Raw genomic sequence first — 23340 nt, forward strand, 5'->3', positions numbered from 1 at the left:
AAACTGAAATGGCCCCTATCCTGTTGGGATCAAAACAAAAAGCTGGGCGGACTCTCTGTGGGGCCTTGTCCACTCCATGTAGTAGGCCAATGCTCTTTTGCAATCCAAGGTATGCAAGCTGCTTTCATCAGGATGGGCATTAAGACAGGGAAAAAATGTTGACAAGACAACTGACCAATTCAGCTGGAACTTCGACACCACCTTTGGCAGGAACTTAGGGTGCATATGGAGGACTACTCTGTTGTGATGAAACTTAGTATAAAGTGCATCACTAAGGCCTGAAGCTCACTGACCCTATGAGCTGAAGTAACAGCCACCAAGAAAACGACCATCCAGGTCAAGTACTTCGGATGGCAGGAATCTGGTGGCTTAAAAGGAGCTTTCATCATCTGGGTGAGAATGACTGAGATCCCATGACACTGGTGGAGGTTTGACAGGGGATTCTGCCAATAGCAAACCTCTCATGAAGTGAACAACTAAATGCTGTCCAGAGATGGGCTTATCATCTACACGTTGATGATAAGCACTAATTGCACCAAGGTGAACCCTTACGGATTTGGTCTTGAGACCAGACTCTGATAAGTGTAGAAGGTATTCAAGCAGGGTCTGTGTAGGGCAAGTAAGGGGATCTAAGGCCTTCCTCTCACATCAGAAGGTAAACCTCCACCATTTAAGAGTAACACCTCTTAGTGGAATCTTTCCTGGAAGCCAGCAAGACTCGGGAGACACCCTCAGAAAGATCCAAGTAAGCAAATTCTAGGCTCTCAACATCCAAGCTGTGAAAGACAGAGACTGGAGTTTGGGATGTAGGAGTGATCCTTTGTCCTGTGTGATGAGGGTTGGAAAACACTCCAACTTCCAGAACGGTGCAATTAGAATAATGGTTCTGTGGTCTTGCTCGAGTTTCAACAAAGTCTTTCCCACTAGAGGTATCAGAGGATATGCATACAGAAGACCTGTCCCCCAACTGACAAGGAAGGCAACTCATGCTAATCTGCCGTGGGCCTGAAGCCTGGAACAGAATTGAGGGACCCTGTGGTTGATCTGAGTGGCAAGAAGATCTACCATGTGGGTGCCCCACGCTCGGAAGATCTTGCGGGCTATGTACATATTGAGAGACCACTCATGCGGATGCATTAACTTGCTCAGTCTGTCAGACAGGGTATTGTTTGTGCACGCCAGATAAGTGGCTCGAAGGAGTATGCCATGTTGGTGCGCCCAATGCCATATCTGGACAGCCTCCTGACACAGGTGTGATCCGGTGCCTCCCCCCACGCTTGTTGGTGTAATACATTGCAACCTCATTGTTTGGATGAGAACAATTTGGTGAGATAGCCGATCTCCGAAAGCCTAGTGTGTTCCAGATCGCTTGAAGCTCCAGGAGGTTGATCTGAATATTCATTTCCTGGGAGGACCAAACTCCTTGAGTGTGAAGCCCATCTACATGAGTTCCCCATCCCGGAAGAGATGCATTCATTGTCAGCACATTTTGAGGTTGAGGAATTTGGAATGGAAGTCCCAAAGTCAAATTAGATCCAATTGTCCATCACTGAAAAGAGCGTACAAGCTCTGGGCACACTTGAATGACATCTTCTAGACTCCCTGTGGCTTCATACTACAGAGAAGCCAAGGTCCATTAAGCTGATCTCATGTAAAGACGTGTGATGGGTGTAGCATACACTGTGGAAGCAATGTGGCCCAGCAATCTTAACATCTGCTGAGCTGCATCCTGCTGAGAGGCACGAACCTTGGACACCAGTGAGACAAGATTGTCTGCTCTCGTCTCCGGGAGGTAGGCACGAACCCTCTGTGCGTCGAGCAGGGCACCTATGAACTCCAATCACTGGACAGGACACAAGTGGGACTTGGAGTAGTTTAAAACAAAACCTAGTAGCCGAATAGTTATCTGCATGGACTCCTGAGCACCGTCCTCCAAAGTGCTCTTCACCAGCCAATTGTTGAGATACGGGAACACATTGACTCCCAGTATGCGTAGTGATGCTGCAACTACCGCTAGACATTTGGTGAAGACCCTGGGAGCTGACGCAAGGCCAAAAGGAAATATGCGGTACTGAAAGTGATGTGCTCCAAGCCAAAATCAAAGATACTTTTGGTGGGCTGAAAGTTAAGTCCAGCGAGCATAGCCAATCGTTTTTTCTGAATCATTGGGAGAAGGGTGCCCAGGGAAACCATCCTGAACTTTTCTTGGCCTAGAAATTTGTTCACGGCCCTTAGGTCTAGGATGGGACATCTCCCCTGTCTTCTTTTGCACAAGGAAGTACTTAGAATAGAATCTCTGCCCTTCTCCTGGTGGAACGGGTTCGACTGCATGGACCTTCAGAAGGGTGGAGAGCTCCTCTGCCAAGTACTTGCCTGTGCTGAGAGCAGAATGAATGAGCTCTCGGTGGGCAATTTGAAGCTCTTTGATTCCAACTGAAGGCGTATCCGAGATGGACTATTTGAAGAACCCACCGGTCAGAGGTTATAAAAGAGGCCACCTTTGGTGAAAATTTTTTAGCCTCCCTCCAACCGGCAAGTCATCCGGGACGGACACTCTTACTACGGTTATGCTCTGCTGGAGCCAGTCAAAAACTCGTCCCTTGCTTTGACTGGAGAGCAGCAGGGGCCTTAGGCAATTGTGCTGACGTGAATGAGTGTGCTGCAGCTGAGCCTCAGTAAGCTGACAAGCAGATGAAGTGTACCTACGCCTACATTAGTAGTAGGGACCGCTCCCTGGCTTGCTGAAAACCCTTCTTGATAAGGTGGTGGATGAAAAAGGCGCCCAGAGGGAAAGAGAAGAGATAGTATCAGTGTCTTTTTTGATTTGGTCTGCAACCGCCTCAAACTTCTCTCAAAAAAAGCTTCTCTCCCCAGCAAGGGGCATCCGCAAACCACTGCTGAACAGAGTGTTCCAAGTCAGAAACATACAGCCATGAGAGTCTGTACACTGCTATACTTTGAGCACAGATCCTGGATGCCACATCAAAAGAATCTTAAGTGTCTCTGGCCAAGAACTTTCAACACGTCTTCTGCTGTTTGACCAATTGGCAAAAAGGCTCGGCCTGCTCCAAAGGGAGCGCATCCACCAAGTCCGACAATTGTCACACCAAGTTTCGCAAATTGATGTTCGTGAAGAGCTGGTACGATTGTATATAGGAAATGAGCATTGAAGCCTGGTACATCTTCTTCCCAAAAGAATCCAGGGTTGTAGCTTTTCTGGCTGAAGGTGCCGAGGCATAGTCCCTAGTACTCCTGGCCCTTTTGACAGCGACTCCAACACCATAGAATTGCGAGGCAATTGAGGCCCAACAAAACCAGGTTCATTGTGGATCCGATACTGGGTATCTATCTTCTTGACCATGACAGGGACTGACAGAGAGGACTCCCAGTTCCTGACAAGGACTTCAAGTACCTAGTGGACAGAGGCAATCACAAACTCCTTAGGAGGAGATGTGGAGTACAGGACCTCGAGCATTTTAGCCCTGGGATCATACTCCATTTCCAAAGGAAATGGAATGGCAGCCATTTCCTTATCAAAAGATGGAAACAAAAGGTTCTCGTGCGGAGACTGTCTTCTTTCAGGTGGAGAGGGGTGTTCAGAGGAGATCCCATAAGACTCATTTGAGGAGAAGTATCTGAGATCTTCCTCTGAATACTCTGAGCACTCCACCTCGGTGTCGGACAGTATCCCCTATGGGACTGCCAAGACCGAACCTACCTCAATGCAGAGGAACCATGCCCTCGAGAGCAGCACCGAGAAGCTGACTCCAGTCTCGATTCCGGTGAAGCTTGCTCCACCGATGTCAAGGGGGTACTGGATTGGGTGGCAGTTGACACCGGGTGTCAGGGGTCGCACCGTAGGCTGAGGGACAGGTGGGGCCGCAACGGGAGGTATGCAAGATGCAAGCATCCCTGATACCGATGCACACTGCTGCACAAGGCCATCAGCAGTCCTGGAAGCAAGGCCTGGATGCACTAACCACCAAGGGTTCCTCACTTGGAGACAAGGCAATCGAGAACAAAAACATGCCCCAGCATACTCAAAGGTGTCATCCTCCAAGGGCTGTTCCTCCAGATCCCCCTCCCCCCAAAAAGAGACCCCCCTGCACTTTCACACATATAGGCCAAGGAAGTTTGGAAACCTAAGAAGCCTCCCCTCCTGGTAGGCATGGGATCCACCTCCAACAGGTGTTGGAAGGCCGGAAAACGAACACCCGCACATCACTTGGATGAAAAGCAAAGGAAATCCCCTCCAGAGAGTCATCTCTGCACTTCAGAAGAGCCCGACAGAAAAGCAGCAGACCGCTGCGAGAGCCGCCTGGTGTGCTCCTCTGCAGCGAAGAACATATGAAAACTGACCGCTCTACAACACAGCTCACTGAAAAACGGGACCGCTTCAACCACCCCAAACCCAGAAGCCGCTTTTTTCCCTTTTTAAACGCAACTGAGCGGCTCCAGGTGATTCTGACGCCATGCAGTCAAACCAACCCAAGCGGCAGAGAAAAATCTCACCCATTTGTACTCCAGGCACCGGGACCACCATCTGCCCACAAGAGGAGGTACCCGAACACAACCCTGAGAGCAAAACCCTGCAGGGATACAGCCATGACAGCACAGTAAATCAACTGTACTGCCATGCTGAAGAAACAGCTCTTTACCTTTTTTTTTTTTTTTTAAAACAGTGACTGTTCCCCGTGGCTCTGCAAACTCCCTTCCCTCAAAAGGGGTTGAGGCCAGCAACAGACTACAATCTAAGTGTGCCCACAGGAATTCGGGGAAAGATAGGAGGGTGGAGGAACTCAGCACTCGAGTGTAACACTACCAAGGCATCAGAGAACCCCAGTCTCTGCAAGTACATCAAACAAACAGCGCACAGATAGAGGAGAGAAGAAAGAAAATAGAAATCCTTAATCACTCTACCATTATTATAGAATGGTCCAGTGGCGTAGGAAGGGGGGGGGGCGGTGGGGTGGTCCGCCCCGGGTACACGCCGCTGGGGGGTGTCGGCTCCGCTGGTTCCCCGCTCCCTCTGCCCCGAACAGGTTACTTCCTGTTCCGGGGCAGAGAGAGCAGGGAACCAGTGGAGCCGACGCAGCTCCCAGCGACATGCACTCGGGGCGGTTCGGCCCTCCCGCCCGTCCCTTGCCACTTTCCTATGCAAGTACGCACACTTGGGGGGGGGGGGGGGGGGGGGGGGCGCAGCGGCGACCCGCCCCGGGTGTCAGCTGCCCTCGCTAAGGCACTGGAATGGTCTGTTTTTTTTTTTTTGTTTTTAAAGACAGGAACTAGAAAGAAAAGCAGAAAAACTTTTGAGACCAAGGGGATCACCACATCTACCACCTGCTGGAGACTGAGAATACTGAGGCTTCCAGTCTCCACCTGCTGGTAGGCGTGCATAACCCATCAGTCATTCTGGGCCGGTCCAGAGAGACACTAAGGAAGGAGACATTAGTTCTTATCTGCTAATTTGCTTTCCTTTAGTCCCTCCGGACTAGCCTAGCATGTGTCTGATGGGTTGTGCATGCCTTCCAGCAGGTGGAGATCGACTCTAGAGAGAGCCAAAAAGAGCCCTGGCTAACTGTAACTAGACTTAGTATTATCATACCAAAGAGGAAGCAGCCAAAGAACCATATTCTGTGCAACCAGGAAACTTGAGCAGCCACAGCATGTGGCTGATGGGTTGTGCATGCCTTCCAGCAGGTGGAGACAGAGTAAATAAGAGCCCTGGCTAACTAACTAGACTCAGTATTATCATAACAAAGCAGAAGCCAAAGAACCATATTCTGTGCAACCGGGAAACTTGAGCAGCCACCAAGGACATACTATCAACGAGCATGTGGCTCTTGCTTAATATGCTAAATGCAAAAGTAACCCACCATTTCCAGGTGGCTTAAAGAGATAATTGCTTCCACTTACCTTCTCTCCGGAAAACCTATACCGGAACGAGTGAAATCCAGTCTACCAGAGACCAGGGTACGTCATGGGCAGTGCACTTTTTAGTGACTCCTTTGGAGATTTGTAAGGCAGCAATGCGGTCTTTGCATCCTTTTCCAAGCATTACTAGTTGGATGTTCAGTGTTGTTGGGAGGCTATTTTTGGTGCAAGCATTCTCATGGTGGGATTACTTGGGTTCCTCACATAAATTTACTGCTTTGATACTTCCTATCAGTCACATTCTGGGCAGGTCTGAAGGGACGCTAAGGAAGGAGCAATTAGTTCTTACCTGCTAATTTGTTTTTCTTTTAATCCCGCCGGACCAGCCCAGATATCTCCCTTCTGTGTTTGATGTGATGAAGAACAGTTTTTGGTGGAGCTGCTTTGCGCGTTTGCTGGTTCATTGTTCCATAAATAAATGTACAAACAAACAAAAGATAATGTGCAGCAATTATGTTTTAGATGCCGCCAATCCTTTCCGGGATCCTCCAATCAACAGGAATAGATGATCTGTACACCAAACTTCCTCTGTAGTCTTCAAATAATGCTTCAGAACCCTACTGACATCTAAACACCGCAAACAGAGCTGATCCTCTAAACCGGAGGAAGAAAAGAGAACAGGCAAAACCACTGACTGTGACAAATGAAACTGCGACAAGACCTTAGGGAGGAAGGAAGGAACAGGGCGTAAAACCACCCACTCCTCAGAGAGCGACATGAAAATGCTTGCAATTCCTATACTCTCCTAGCCCAGGTAATGGCTACCAAAAACACTGCCTTAAGCATCAAATCCTTCATAAAGCAGGACACCAAGGGCTCAAAGGGCGACCTAGTAAGAACCAAGAGAACCAGATTCGGATCCCAAGCCGAAAAGATGGCCCTAGGACGACGAAGGAGTTCTGCTCCTTGGAGGAACCAAGTTACATCTGGATAACTAGCTAAGGCCTTTTCATGGACGTGCCCCCCAAAACAAGAAAGCGCCACAATTTGGACCTTAAGAGAAGACAGTGTCAGGCCTTTATCAAAGGTTGCAAAAAAAAAAAAAAAAAAAAATCCAACACCTCAGGCACCAAAGCACAAAAACAGAGAAATGTTGTGATCTAAACACCATGCCTCGAGAATCTGCCACATCCTGATAAAATTAAGTGGAACGACGTGACCAAATCATCGTGGCAATCACATTGGCAGAATAACCTCTTTTGCCGTCTGAGCCTGTTCAATAGCCAAGCCATAAGACAAAATCGAGCCGGGTTTGGATAAACCACTGGGCTCTGGGATATGACACTGCAAGACTCTGGCAATTTGAACGGAGCACCAATGAAAAGGCGCACAAATTCAGCACACCAAGGCCTGTGGGGCCAATTTGGTGCAATCAAGATCACGAAGCCCCTGTGCACCTCGATCCTCTGAATTAGGCACGCCAGAAGAGGCCATGGAGGAAAAGCATAAAGCAGCCTCGACGGCCAAGGCTGGAGATTAGCATCCACGCCCTTCACGTTGAGACCTCTTCTTAGACTGAAGTATTGAGGCACTTTGGCGTTGAGATTTGAGGCGCATACAGATCCATCACCAGAAGTCCCCAGCGATCTATGACTGCTTGAAATGCTCTTGCCTCAAAAGACCATTCTCCCAGGTCTAGAGCATGGCGGCTGAGAAAGTCCGCCTGAACATTCACCGTCCCCACTACGTTAGACGCTAAGAAGGAGGTCAGATAATAGATACTCCGTCCAACTCATGAGGTGCATTGCTTCTTGTTCCTAGAGGAGACTCCTTGTTCCTCCCTGTCGGTTGACATAATCCACTGCTGTGGTATTGTCTGACAATGCATACCGATTCGTCTAGCAGGAGAGGACAAAATGCCTCTAACACCAACCCAACTGCCCTGGACTCCAAGAGATTGATCGAACAGGAAGCTTCTGACCGAGACCACAGACCTATGCATCTTGGTCTTGGCAGTGGACTCCCCAGACCCTGAGGCTGGCATCTGTTGTGACCATTATCCACTGTGGAGGATCCAGAGGCATCCCTTGGACAGGCTGCATGTCCGAAGCCACCACCTGAGACTGCCACGCTCTGGAGCCCTCGGTGGCAACCTCACCTGCAGGGAATCTCTCTGCGGAGACCATCTGGACAGAAGAGACATCTGGAGAGATCTCATCTGTGCCCTGGCCCACAACACTGCTTCTATCGTTGCTACCATAGAGCCCAACACTTGAAGATATTCCCTTGCACATGGAACCGCCCTGTGATGAAAACCTGAATTTGTCTGCAACTTGTAAATCCTTGCCTGGGGAAGAAACACACGACCCTGAATGGTGTCGAAGGAGACCCCTAGATAGTCGAGGAACTAAGATGGAACCAAAACGGCTCTTGAGAGTGGACCATCCAACCAAGGAATTGTACAAAGGGAACCACTTGAGCCGTTACCTGCAGGCTTTCCTGGTAAATTTGCTCTGATCAGACAATCGTCCAGGTAGGAATGAATCAAAATATCGTCCTTCCTGAGGGCCACAGCTATGACTACCATAATCTTTGTAAATGTGTGAGCTGCTGTAGCGAGTCCGAAAGGAAGAACCCCAAACTGGGTAATCGAAGAAAAAGCTGATGCATAGGCTGAATCAGAATGTGCAAATACGCCTCCGTCAAGTCTAGCGTGGTCAAAAATGCCCCTGACTGCCACTATGACTGACCAAAGCGTCTCCATACGAAAACTGGAGAACCTGAGGGCCCAACTGACAGCTTTGAGGTCCAGAATTGGACAGAAAGATCCCTCTTTCTTCAAGATGAGAAATGGAATAACGACCCTGTCTGACCTCTGAGGAAGGGACTGGACAAATAGTCTGTAGCTCAATAAGTCTTTTTAGAGTATCTCGAATTGTGCTAGCTTTGAGACGAGACCAATAGGGAGACTCCAAAAAGGCATCTGGAAGATGCCACACAAATTCTAAGACGTACCCTTCTCGAATAACCTCTAGCACCCACTGATTGGAGGTAATCACCCCAACCTATTTAATGATACTTCTTTACTGTATTTGTCATTGTAATTGTACCCCTACACTGTATTTGTTTTTCACCAGAGTCTGTAACCACCTCTCCAGAACTATGTAAGCCACTTTGAGCCTACTAATACATGGGAAAAGGTGGGATACAAATGTAATAAATAAATAAATAAAATAAATAATCTGGGCCTACCTCCAACAGAACTATGGACACTCAGTCATAATAGCCCTGACAAAATAGTCTCGACAAAAAAGTCCTGACAAAACAGCCTCGTAACGAAATAACCCTTGACATTTCATACCCTAGCAAAATAGCCCTTGACAAAATGGCCCCCCCCCACAAAACAACCCTTGGCAAAATAGCCTCTACACAAAACAGCCCCCTTAAAAAAATAATACATCACAAAAAATATAATAAAGTACAACTGAAATCTTCACTGATAAAGAAGGGCATTTTTGAAAGAAATGTCCAAGTTGCGATTTAGATGTCCTTGCAAAACGTCAAAAATCCATGGGCGGGGAAACCCATATTTTCAAAAAAAATACTGGTGAAGGGGGACACCTATATAACAGTACAGTGGGTTTGTGGTGGGTTTTGGAGAGCTGTTTCCTCCACAAATGTAAATGAAGGGGGTATGGGGGCCTGAGTCCGCCTGTCTGAAGTGACTGCAGTACCCACTAAAACTGCTCCTGGGACCTTCATGCGTTGTCATGGACTTGAGTATGACATCTGAGTCTGGCACAAAATATTTTTAAAGATGTTTTTTGAGGGTGGGAGGGGGTTAGTGACCACTGGGGGAGTAACGGGAGGACATCCCTGATTCCCCCCGGTGGTCATCTGGTCATTTTGGGCACCTTTTTGTGCCTTATTTGTAAAAAAAAAAACCACATCCGGGTGAAAGTGTCCAAGTGTTCGTCAGGGACGTCCTTTCTTTTTTCAATTATGGGTCAAAGATGTCCATGTGTTAGGCACGCCAAGTCCCGCCTTCGCTACGCCTCTGACACACCCCCTTGAAATTTGGACATGTTTGTGACGAACTGCAGTTGGAGACGTCCAAAATTGGGTTTCGATTATACCGATTTGGACGTCTCTGTGAGGACGTCCATCTTCCGTTTATGTCGAAAGATGGACATCCTTCTTTCAAAAATGAGCCTGAAAGACTCCTACAAGCATTCAATTGCATAAAGCAGACATATAAATAAAATTCTATAGCTACAAACTGGTATTCATGATCTGTTCTACTATTTAAAGAAACTATTCTTCCATCAACATGCTAATTAAAGAAAAAAAACAATAGTCATTTTCATAGTCTTACCAACCTTATCCTGTTTGGCAAGGTAAGATTATTAGGAAAAAAAATGCAGTCCCATATTCTGGGCAGCCTGATCGAGCCCTTTTGTCGGGGGGCTAACTTGTCAAGGGTTATATTGTGGGCAGGCCGTTTTGACAGTGGCTGTTATGTCAGGGACTATTATGTCGGGAGCTTTTTTTGTTCGGAGCTATTTTGACCAGGTACCAGAACTGTGTTAACTGAGTTTCCACAGGAATCAGAGGCTGGACCTGAAAACCTTCATTAGGCAGGACAGGCTGTGGATGGGAAAGACTGTCCTGAATATTTGCCTCCTCTGCAAACCCCTTGAAAGGACTGATTTCTCTGAAAGAACCAGGACTGCTGAAATGGAGTCACTCTACCTGGCCTGTACTGGCCAAAGTCCTGACCCCAACCAGTCAATGGGGCATGACCTGACACCCTAGGACAGTCCTCAGGAAGTCTTAGTATCCTCCAGAATGCGGACCAACTTGTCTAACTCCTCTCCAAAGAAATAGGACCCACAAAACTTACTCAACTTTGATTTAGAAGCTGCATCTGTGGACCAACCCCACAGCGAGTGCCTTGCGGCTACACCCAAGGCCGAGGACTTAGAAGAGGCTCTCTGCAAATCAAAGCACCTTCAAAGAAGGCGGAACCCATCTCAATCTGAGCCACTTCGGCATTTATCAAACCCAAATCATTCAAAGCTCTATCCAAAACTTTCTCAGACCAGCAGAAACAAGCTTGGGCTACCAAGGAACCACGGATAGCTGCTTGAACCGCTAAAGCGGAGACATGAAAACTGCTCTTTAGGACAGCCTCCATACGTCTATCCTAAATGTCCTTAAGAGCAGTGTCTCCATCCACGGGGATCATATTCCTCTTAGTAATGGCAGAGACCAACTACATCCACTACTGGGGGCTTGAGAAGTGACTTGTCTGAATCTGGAACTGGATAGAGATGAACCATAGACCTAGTGAGCCAGAAAGGAGAATCTGGCACATCCCACTGTGCTTGAATAATATCCATGATATCCTGGTGAATAGGGAAAGTCTTACCTGGCTTTCTAATGCCCTTCACCAGAAAATCCACCCTACATCCTTCCACTGCCATGGGAACCTCTTCTTCAAAACGCAAGGTAGAGGAGACCAAAGAAATAAGGTCCTGCAAATCCTCCTTGTGAAAAATTCTGACCACTAAAAAGAGTCCTCACCTTGTAAGGAAAACTCTGCACCTGAATCCTCCGGATCGGGATCCTTAGAAAGCAAACATTCCCCTAAATAGTCAACATCCTCCACAGAAGGCATCTCCTGATCTGGATCCGATACTAGATCTTCCACTAGAACCCAGGACTCCCTTGGACGCTTAGCTGAAACTACCTATCTTTCTGAACAACCCCCCTACAGGGGAACATAACTTCTGTAACGAGAAGGCCATGTACGTCTGCAGAACAAACTAAGGGAGGAATCCGTCCTGTGCACCCCCATGTGCACTGGCAGAGCTAACCCTGACTGGCAGGCCGCTCCTCCACCACCGACTAAGCTGGCAAAATGGCTGTTTCCTGCCAAAAAGGGAGTCAGCGTTTTATCTGTACCAGCCTCTGTGTCCTGCAATGGCGTGGATGCCAGAGAGAGAGAGAGAGCGGGGCGTGAAGGACTGGCCTCTGCTGAAAACTCCACAGTGGTGTAGTATTTACAGACACCACTTGTTCCGAGGCCCTGCCGCTGACAGACTACGCAATGACGGAGCTGTACTGCCATCGCATCTGTCCCACTCAGTGCTGAAGCAGCTCTCCCGAAGCTTTTTTTTTTTTTTAAAAAAGGAACCCTGATACCGATCAGAGCTACAATACCGCTGCAACACAGGCTGAACCACAGCTGTCTTGCTCGTTTGCGCCCGATTTCTGTTCAGCTTTTTTTTTTTTTTTAAAAGCAGCTGTGTCTCCCAAACCTCAAAACACTCTTCTCCCAAAGAAGTTGAGGGAAGCTCTTGGGGCACTGTAATTCCCACCGAATGAGTAGATGAATGGGAGGGAGGGGGGAGGGATCCAGCCACCCAGGTTTGGCACCCCCGAGGCTTATAGAGACCCCCGCAGGCCTCAGCCTCCAAACAAGAGAGACCGGTGCACATAATAAAAAAGGCTGACACACAGAACTTAAAACACTATCTAAAAATTCTACACTTCTATCATTATTATTTTAAAACAAGAAGAAATAGAGAAAAGAAAGAAAACTAAAGGGCTCACTACCTTCCACCTGCTGGAAATGGATAATACTCAGTCTAGATACAGTTAGCCAGGGCTCTTATTGCTCTCTCTAGATTCAGAGGTTTCTGTCGCCACCTGCTGGAAAGTGTGCACAACCCATCAGTCACATTCTGGGCCAGCCTGGAGGGATGCTAAGGAAGAGCTTATTAGTACTCTAATATGTATTCCAGGAGATGCACAGCATCAGCAAAATTTACAGCTGCTCCGGAGCAGCAAAAGCAGGCAGATACAAAGGCTGCCTACTTGTGCTTCCTACTTCTCACCTCCTGGCACGCCTCCCCCCCCATTGTTTTTTCAAATTTCCCTGACACCCCCCCCCCACAAATCTTTTTTCTATATTTTCCCTGGTGGTCCACTAAACTGGCCCCCTCCCCCCCCCCCGCATGTGTGTATACTCCCTCCTGATCCCACCTAGGCAAGAAGGCAGGAATAACAGCTCCTCCCTCGTGCCCGCCTGGAACAGAATGGTAGCAACTAGGCCCTGTGAAGTGCAGTCCTTATATGGTGTTTAGCCCTGACCAGTGCATCCCAGAATGCACTGGCCACAGCCTGGGCCCTGCCATCGTGTTGTGTGGGCCCAAGGCAGGAGCTCTTGCTCCTGCCTCCAACTTGTAAAGGTACAAGGAGGGTTACGGGTGGGGTCAGGAGGGCAGTGTACACATGCGCCGAGGAAGGGGTCTGGTTCACTGGACCACCAGGGAAAATTAAAAAAATAAATAAGTAAAAATAATAAAAAAAAAAAGCATCAAATCTGTCAAACCCATTTGACAACTCGGACTCACAAACAGCGAGCGATGCAGAAAGGGAGATCAGTGTGGCTCATTTGCATACAATCCCCTTTGTGCATCTCTCGCTGTTAGCGAATCGCTAAATTTTGCCAAGGCAGCCACAATCGGGCCTTAAGTCCTGCTTGTCATCTGAGAATGCTTAGAAAGGAAGTAATGTGGGCTTGCTGTGACAAAGGGTGAAGACCCACAAAAAGTGAACAAGAAATTTTTGATTTTCTGTAGATATTCTTTCATTTTGAAAAGTGTGAATGTCCGTGAAATAAATGTGAACATCCTTGGGAAATGATGACTCTTTAGTCATGTCCCAGAGACAGTCACAAATACCAACTTTAATATAGTTTGAACTGTGTATTTTAGGCATCAGAATGTGAAAAGTACAGAGAGATGTGAAGACTTTTGTAAGACACTGTTGTACACAGGTCCTTTAAATCAAATAAAGAAAATGAATCAGCAGTATCCTTGCCTAACCTCTTTTATTTAATGGGCAGTGAACACTTGTGACCCGATACAAAGTTTACACTTTCCCTAACTCATTGCACCAACCAAAAGCAACGTACACCACCTCAATATGCTGCCACCATGCACACCCGTATCTTAATAGGGCAATCCAGGCCTGTTTTCCTTAAAAAGCTGTATGATGCAGACTGGGTAAGCTTAGGTCTATCTCCCACAGAAGTTTAGAGAGCAAACTGGGTGTCTGCCTAGAGTATCAGCATTTAGAAGGCAGCAAGCAGGAGAGCAGCATTTCCTATACCTTTCTCCACCTCTTCCCAAACCTGGGCCAAAATTGAATTCAAGCTCTGCACCAGAATAGAGATTTTAACACACACACCTACACATCTCTCGGACACAGGAGGTCTCTCAGGAGAAGGAGCACGGAAAGTACACTGGGTAGCACTTGATTCATGGCCTTTAATAAACACATGCCTGTGATTAGCACCCAGTTTGCTTTCAAGTTTCAGCCAGGGTCTTGGAAGAGGTAGTAAGGTTAAAAGCAGCATAGGCAGGGGAAGAGAAGAGGGGGCTGATGCTGGACACAGGATGAGGTGGTAGGGATATTACCTGGGATGGGGATGCTGGCCAACAGAGTGGGGAGGGGGGGATTTAATGGAGGAGATGCTGGCAGATGGAAGTGATATTAAGATGGGATAGTGCTGGACCACTAGGGAAAGAGAGAGAGTGAGTGGCTTGGGAGGTGCCACAGCTGTAGGTTTGCTAGGTCGAGTGATACTCTTGGGCCGGGTCTATCTACATAACTCAAAACAGGAGTCTGACTCCCATCCTTAGAGACACAATTCTGTGCAAGTCAACATTACCTGCACAGTGCCTCTGTAATAAATATCGAGAACTAACCAAATTCCTTCCTTGTACCGTGTTAGATCACAAACCCCTCACTCAGGGAGTTTAAAAATCCGCAAATCGCTGCCAGTCTACTCACCCCCCCGAGGTGGCTGTGTAACAAACAATTACGTAGTTATATATTATTACTAACGTTATCCTAAGCCACGGTAGGGACTACTTCACCCTTCCTTAAATCACCCCAGACGGGCAAACACAGGCTAAAACCACCGCGACAAGACAGAGACCAAGACAAGAGACCGGGTAACGTGACCTTAATCCTCCCCCCCCCCCCCCGCAATTCTGGCTATGATTCCTAATCCCTAAGGGCGATTTGCTTGCCTTGCTCCTTCCTGGGTACTTGCACCCCCACCTCCTTCGTCCACAGGGGGAGGCAGGTCTGAGGCGCCGTGGAGATGCACACACACGAGGTAGATGGGAAAGTCTCGATGCAGTACATAAACAACCCGCAATGGGAGAGAATAAAGCCAAACCCATCACGGAAATCATCTCAAGTGTACCTTCTAGGTCAAATATCTCAAGCACAGACATTCCTGAAGAGAATTGTAGGGGAAGGGGGGAGAAAAAGGAGGAAGTTGGTGCATTTACCTCAAGAGGAGGGCCGTCACTGCCGCGTGCTCCCAGCACAAAAACAGGAATCTTCAAGGATGGGGAAAAAAATCCGGGTGCTGCTGGTATTTATTCGCTTCTTCTGCAGCCTGGCACTAGAAGTACCTGCCACTCTCCCTAAGGAGAAAGGTTTCGGCCTATGGGCGCGCGTTGCGGAGTAACGGCCGCCACTCACGCTCCTGGCTGGCTCGCGCCGGCAGCTGCTTACACTCTTATCAGGCCTTTGTCCCTGCCACCGGCGCGGCCGCTTCCATGCAGTACAACAATCACCTCAAGCCGCACTAGGAACAGGAGAAAGGCAGTGCTGTGCCTAACCTCTTCCGCCTCCTCCTCCACTCAGGGACAGAGTGATACTGCAAATAAACTTACCCGCCTGCCGCCACCCCCACTCCCAGTTCCTAAGATTACCGCAGCCCGTCACAGTTCTTGTCTTGGATGTGATATGAACGGGTACGCGCGTGCGTACGCCTAGCCCCGCCGCTGTCAGGGTTCGTGCACGCAACTGGGGGAGGGGGGGTGATAAAATCCTTAGGCGCTTCTTCTGATTCAACAGACTACTAGGGAAAACAGGGCGGGGACATGGGCTGAGACTCGGGCGGGCACGGTAGCTGAGCGCAGACCAATAAGCGCCCAGTCCCATAGTAAAACGTTCGAGACTTCATATTCCATGCAGTACCAATCGCTCTCCACTAAAGCTTCTCGACTCGACTGACGTGTGAACTTTGCCCTAGTCGAGAGGCGGGATGGGAAAGTGGTGCTGGTAATCCTTTGTAACATAACCAACCAATAAGAACGCAGACCGGGAGGAGGACGAGGGGGAGGGGTTGGGGCGTGTAAAAAGTTGCTTTTGGCGCACTGATGAGTGGAAGGAGGTTGGATAAAACCTCCTCTGGATGAGTGTACGAAGCTGATTGCAGTGGCTGAAATGAAAAAGAGGAGGCGGAGTTTCTGAAAGGATGGCTATTCTTTCCCCGGGCCCGAGCTAGAGATCTGCCCATGCGGCAGGAGGAAGGGAAGATACGGGTGGCGGCGCTCGTGTTCCCTTTCCTTTTTATTTTTTTTACGTCATTATTATGAGTTCCCAGAGAGGAAATGTCTCGCGCACGCGTCCCCAAAAACACCGGAACGTCACCGTTTTCAAAAATGACAAATTTGACAGTAGCTCGCAGACCAAGGTAAGACGCATATGGGCCAGATAACTTAAACTAAGATAAATATGCTGGGTTAGGTCAGTGGTGTATTTTGGAGTTATTGGGGTAGCAGTTATTGGGGGTACTCATATTAACTTGATTATATGGTCTGTGAAAATATAAGTATGTAGAGTATGGAAAGAATGCATGTCGCCTTCGGGCTTTACCTTCGTTTTCCGGAAGCGGTAGTGACGCACCGTTCACCTTTCACGTAGAGCTCGCTTTAAGCCATCATGTGCTGAAAAAACTTGAGCATCTTATATGTTGATAAAGTGTGGCTGCCTTTAACAACCTATCTTTCTTTAATCAAGAGTTCTTCATAGTACTCCAGTGTAAATTGCAGGTTTTGCTTTGAATGCATTCACAAATTGCTTCCCCCCTACCCTCCTCCTTTTCCTCCCTCTGTTACCTGTCCACTGATATTCTTTGGTGTGATTATCTGATTATTTCTTGTAATTCCTATACCTGTCCGAGTGGCTGCACACCTGGGAAACAGTGACCATCAAACGGTTTCTTTTGATGTAACGGCTCATGTGGATGGCGGCCACTCTAAACTCAAAGTCCTGGATTTCAAGTGAGCTGACTTTAACAAAATGGGAGAATACCTGAGGAAGGAGTTGATGGGCTGGGAGGACATAAGAGAAGTGGAAGGACAGTGGTCCAGGCTAAAAGAAGTAATAAACAGGGCCACAGACCTTTATGTAAGGAGAGTAAATAAAAGCAAGAGAAAAAGGAAACCGATATGGTTCTCAAAGCAAGTGGCTGAGAAAATAAAGATTAAAGAGTTAGCGTTCCAGAAATATAGAAAATCTCAAGAGGAGGAACACAGGGAGGAATACCGGATGAAACTGAAAGAAGCCAAGAGAGGTACGTCTGGCGAAGGCGCAAGCGGAAGAACAAATGGCTAGAAATGTAAGGAGAGGAGACAAAAACTTCTTCAGGTATATTAGTGAAAGGAGAAAGACTATAAAGGGAATTGTGAGACTAAAAGATACAACGAAACGCTATGTAGAAAATGATGAAGAAAAAGCCAATTTGCTAAATAGATACTTTTGTTCTGTTTTCACTGAAGAAAGCCCTGGGGAAGGACCGAGAGGGACTGGCAAAAGTACACCTGAAAATGAGGTGGATAGAGCGCCGTTCACGGAAGAGAGTGTGTATCAACAACTTGGAAAGCTAAAGGTGGACAAAGCCATGGGGCCGGACGGGATCCACCCCAGAATACTGAGGGAGCTCAAAGAGGTTCTGGCGGGTCCTCTTAAAGACTTGTTTAATAAATCCTTGGAGACGGGAGAGGTTCCGAGGGATTGGAGAACGGCGAAGGTGGTCCCTCTTCACAAAAGTGGGGATAGGGAAGAAGCTGGAAACTACAGGCCGGTAAGCCTCACTTCGGTTATTGGAAAAGTAATGGAAGCCATGCTGAAGGAAAGGATACTGAATTTCCTGGAAGCCAATAAGTTGCAAGATCCGAGACAACATGGTTTCACCAAAGGGAAATCGTGCCAAACGAATCTCATTGAATTCTTTGACTGGGTGATGGGAGAATTAAATCAAGGACGTGCTATGGACATCATCTACTTAGATTTCAGCAAGGCTTTCGACACGGTTCCCCACAGGAGGCTCTTAAATAAACTAGACGGCCTGAAGATAGGACCCGAAGTGGTGAACTGGATTAGGAACTGGTTGACGGACAGACGCCAGAGGGTGGTGGTGAATGGAGTTCGCTCGGAGGAAGGAAAGGTGAGTAGTGGAGTGTCTCAAGGATCGGTGCTGAGGCCGATTCTGTTCAATATATTTGTGAGTGACATTGCCGAAGGGTTACAAGGTAAAGTTTGCCTTTTTGCGGATGACACCAAGATTTGCAACAGAGTGGATACCCCGGAGGGAGTGGAAAACATGAAAAAAGATCTGAAGAAGCTAGAAGAATGGTCTAACGTTTGGCAATTAAAATTCAGTGCGAAGAAATGCAAAGTGATGCACATAGGGAGTAGAAATCCAAGGGAGACGTATGTGTTAGGCGGGGAGAGGGATCTTGGGGTGATAGTATCTGAGGACCTGAAGGCGACGAAACAGTGCAACAAGGCGGTGGCAGTAGCTAGAAGATTGCTAGGCTGTATAGAGAGAGGAGTGACCAGCAGAAGAAAGGAGGTTTTAATGCCCCTGTATAAGACGTTGGTGAGGCCCCACCTGGAGTATTGTGTTCAGTTTTGGAGGCCGTATCTTGCGAAGGATGTTAAAAAAATGGAAGCGGTGCAAAGAAAAGCTACGAGGATGGTATGGGATTTACGTTTCAAGACGTATGAAGAGAGGCTTGCTGACCTGAACATGTACACCCTGGAGGAAAGGAGGAACAGGGGTGATATGATACAGACGTTCAAATATTTGAAAGGTATTAATCCGCAAACGAATCTTTTCCGGAGATGGGAAGGCGGTAGAACGAGAGGACATGAAATGAGATTGAAGGGGGGCAGACTCAGGAAAGATGTCAGGAAGTATTTTTTCACGGAGAGGGTGGTGGACGCTTGGAATGCCCTCCCGCGGGAGGTGGTGGAGATGAAAACGGTAACGGAGTTCAAACATGCGTGGGATATGCATAGAGGAATCCTGTGCAGAAGGAATGGATCCTCAGAAGCTTAGCTGAAATTGGGTGGCGGAGCAGTTGGGGGGAAGAGGGGGTGGTGGTTGGGAGGCGAGGATAGGGGAGGGGAGGGCAGACTTATACGGTCTGTACCAGAGCCGGTGATGGGAGGCGGGACTGGTGGTTGGGAGGCGGGAAATACTGCTGGGCAGACTTATATGGTCTGTGCCCTGAAAAGGACAGGTACAAATTCAAGGTAAGGTATACACATATGAGTTTGTCTTGGGCAGACTGGATGGACCATGCAGGTCTTTTTCTGCCGTCATCTACTATGTTACTATGTTACCTGTTATTAAAATTTAATAAAAAATTTCTAAAAATGAAAAAACTTGATCATCATTATCACTACCTTTGGCTAATTGTAGTTTCAACCCGCCCCCCCCCCCCCCCAACAACAAACAAACAAAAACAACTATCTGAGAATAATTAATCCAAAGAGACGTTTCTGGTAAAAGTGTTATAAATATAAAAGTATCTTACCTTTTCATGTTCCTTTTGGTGGGTGGTAAGGTTCTTTTTTTGGATATGTTAGTAGGGTAGGGTAGTAGAATTTATATTGTATAAAAATAGTCAAGCTTGGTAAGACCAAAGCGTAATATTTGGGGGTTGTCTTTTCCCTTCCTCCCCCTGATGCTGTGATTTCTATGATGATATATTTATTAGCCACGTATAATTTAGAATTAACAATAGCGCAATAGATTGTGTTTACTGCTCATTCTGAAGTAGTAGTAGTAGGTTGATTTCTCTGTGGTGCACTCGCATCCCTGGGATGCTGGCTTGGCCAAGCTGGCCCTAGGTTGATAGGGATATCTGTGTCTGAACTCTATCTAGATTTTCAGACTTCTCTTTTAGAGAGTACCTGTCATAGCTTTAGGCTCTCCTGCTTCTACCAATAACAGCTCCTGTCTCTAAATCAGTGCTTGACAAAGAAATTTAGGAGCAGCATGAAAAACCTCTTGGCTACTTCCTTCTCCTCACCCTTGTTTCCATCAAAGTTTTGGGGGCAAGGGTAGGTACATCCCCCCTTGAGGTCTGCTAAAACTCATTAGGGTTTGATTTACTGTTTTCCCATTCTCTGTGTATGTGAAAGAGTTCAGTAAATTGGGCCCTTAATGTGTCGCTGCAGTGCTGGCAGGAAACAATAGGGTCATTCCATGCCAAGTGGTCTAAAATTAAAAAAAAGTTCCCACCATCATGTTCTCCAATTTTGTTCAAATTTTATCTGTTGCGCGAATCAGGTGTTAAACGAAGTTTCCCAAAATTTGAGTCTCTAACTGCAATAATTGCAGATCTAGACCCCCTTTTCTGAAAGGTTGTCAGTCCATGAGTGCGCGACATTTACCAAAATGCCATTTTGGGGGTCTAATAAAATCCAAACACATTTGTAAGAATGGCTAAAAAAATTCAAATCCTGTACAGTTTTTGATGCTAATTCCAATGAAATATATTTTAGAAACATTATAGATGCAAAATCCAGTCAAACAAGTTGACTCAAAGTGTGCATCAAAATTGGTCGCGACTCATCGGAACATATTTGGATCAATATTCAGACCGTAACAACTTCCATGCAAACACAGATACGGACTTGAAATTTTGAACAAGCATTATGCTTGTGCTGGACATAATGCTGCCAGATTTGCAACTAACCAGCATCTATAACCGCCCTGCAGGATCTCTTCAAAGTTGGCACTGTCAGCGCACATGGTAAAATGTACCAAAGTTCAAAGCCAATTATTAAAAAAGAGTCTGCCTGAATCAGCTTGTGAACAGTATCATCTGAAAGAGAAAATTGTGCTCTACAACACTGATATGTTAATGTTGCAATCACCTCCTCAGGTGATGACTAGATGCTAAATGAGATTATTTCTGATATTATTATAGTGAGTGAGCATTTCTAAGCACTAGGTCCAGTATGGCCCCATCCCACATGAGTTCCATTACCAACTATTGGAATAGTTTTTCCTGTAGAGAATCCATGATCTCCTTACTTCTGGAGTAGCAGGGATTTCCCTAATCAACATCTAACATATTGAAATCACCCATTAGTAATACCTCTCCTTTCATGGCTATATTATGAATGTCTTTAATTAAATCTCTGTCCACTTGTGTCTGTGAAAGAGGCCTGTATATCGCACCAATGTGATATCCATATTAACTCAATGTCTCTTCTTAAATTACCTTTAACATATAATACTCCTCCCTTTTTTTCTACCCTGTCCTTCCTGAATAGATTACTGCCCAGTATATACCAGTCATGGTTCTCTGTGAGCACCACTAAATCCAAATTAGTATCTACTATCATGTCCTCTAGATCCAGAACCTTGTTTCCCATACTACAGGCATTAGTATAAACGTCTTTCTAGATATTGCTCTTTTTTTTTTTCCTGTTTCTATAGATAGTTAAATAAAACATTTTAAAAATGAGGGCTTTTACTTACCTGGAAGCTTGGTTTATCTAAACCCAATGATTCTAGTTTAAAGCCCTCTTCAGTAGATTAGCCAGTCTGCTGCTGAAGACACATCATCCTTTTCCTTGATAGATGGGCTAACATCTGTGCTCAGAAGCCCTTGGAAAATCATTCCATGGTCCAGGAAAACCAAAACACTCTCTGAGATCATATGTTTTCATCTCCAGTATGCAAGGTTTTCTGCTTTGGCCTTTATCCTCAGCAGGGAAGACTGAAGAGAACACTACCTGTGCACCACCCACACACTTATCCCCCAGAGCTGTGAAGTCTCTTTTGATACGTTTGGTGGTATACTTAGCAGCATCATTTTCTGCCAACATGGATAAGCAACACTGGATAATAGTCAGTAGGTTTGATGAGTCTTGGCAAACTCGCATCTTTGCTCCAGGTAGATGGTGCATCTCCTGGGATTTCATGTCTGGTCGGCAGATGGACGCCTCTGTACCCCTCCTCCCCTTCTCTTCCTAGTGGTCACTGATCCACCAATATTGGGGTTTCTGAGCTTTAGTTGCTCTTGTTCCTGGGATTTTCTCTTCTCCTCTACTTCCAAGGTTGCATACCAGTTCTTCATTTCAAGTCAAAATGGGAGTTGAGGTATCAGTTCTGCAGGATCAGGTGATCTGTGTCCAGCTGTCTTCTTTTCTCTGCTGGAGATCTTTAACGCTTCATCATATTTCCTTTGCTCCTTAATGATGGCACTGACTTGAAACTTGGTTAGTAGGCTGTTTTGTACTAAAACTTAATCCCCTTATTGTGGTCTGAAAACCAAATAATCTTACACATTTTCCACTGGGCAAACTAGTGACCCCTTATGCAACATTTTTAATCTGTTTTTGATTTGTGTATTATTTAAACTGTGGCCCCCCCATGATAACTCAGCACTCTGTTAAACCTTCTCGAGCCTTCCTAACTTGTGATCCCTCCCTGAAAAATGTTAAGATGAGTGCTGTTTTGAATAGTTGCACCTAATAGCCTGACAAACATACACCCAATAACACTGCAAGAAACTTCTTCAGCCCTTCATGTGTGATAGGTAGCTTCTCATTGCTACTTATCCTGACACCCTGTCGCCCAACCTCACAACATCTTTTGTATTGCAAACCCTGCCATTGATTACTACAACCATTTAGTTTAATAATAAATGAAAACCTGCTGCACGACTAACTCGCATCAACCCATCTTTGCAGGTTCTTCCACTGCTGGTACCAGGTTCCTTCTGATGGCTGCCTCCACCATGATACTAATCCCTCAAAAGGCCCCCACTGCCTTATGAATTCAGCCCAAAGCACAAAAGCTTTCAGGCCTTGCAGGCATGTTCTTGACCAAGTGTGGATCCTCCCTCATGGCCATGTATTTCCTACCTTCCCTCCCTCCTTGTACCCAATAGTTGCTGGCCCCATGCCATTGAGGACCTCCCTTCATTCACCCAACATAATAATATTATAAGGTTGTTTTCTCCACGACCTATTAATATTGGCTGAGGTGGACGCAGCCCTTCCAACTTTTTAATTATGCTTAATACTTATTTCTTTTAAGCACCACATTTTCTATTTAGTTACCCCAAAATATTGCCCCCCCACCCTTTATTTTCCTTGGCCAGTGGTTTCTTTTGTAGACTGTTAGTATATTTCTCAAGTGTACTTTACAGAGGACGAGAACCCTTATTGGGCTGCTGAGTGTGTGTAGGTGCATGTTTCTGCAGCCCCCCTCCCCCAATAAGTGTTTTTTTTTTAATGTCCTATCTACATCTAACTACACGTTTCACAGACATGGCG

The 23340-nt window shown here is 46.7% G+C and overlaps 2 protein-coding genes across 3 annotated transcripts in view; one reads left to right on the top strand and one right to left on the bottom strand.

Annotated features, from left to right (window-relative positions):
- Positions 1-15968, bottom strand: part of ABHD17B (abhydrolase domain containing 17B) — a 62264-nt gene extending 46296 nt beyond the window's left edge. The window contains exon 1 of one of the 2 annotated variants that reach the window (XM_030193861.1): positions 15639-15968. In XM_030193861.1, coding sequence (XP_030049721.1) covers positions 15639-15909 — 271 coding nt within the window. In that variant the 5' untranslated portion in view covers positions 15910-15968. Of the gene's footprint in view, positions 1-15248 lie in introns of both variants that reach the window. The other variant, XM_030193862.1, reaches the window with a different exon arrangement.
- Positions 15969-16116: 148 nt separating this feature from the next.
- Positions 16117-23340, top strand: part of C2H9orf85 (chromosome 2 C9orf85 homolog) — a 146639-nt gene continuing 139415 nt past the window's right edge. The window contains exon 1 of the mRNA XM_030193863.1: positions 16117-16444. Coding sequence (XP_030049723.1) covers positions 16343-16444 — 102 coding nt within the window. The 5' untranslated portion in view covers positions 16117-16342. The remainder of the gene's footprint in view (positions 16445-23340) is intronic.

This window comes from Microcaecilia unicolor, chromosome 2, assembly GCF_901765095.1.
Source record: "Microcaecilia unicolor chromosome 2, aMicUni1.1, whole genome shotgun sequence".
Lineage (NCBI taxonomy): Eukaryota > Metazoa > Chordata > Amphibia > Gymnophiona > Siphonopidae > Microcaecilia > Microcaecilia unicolor.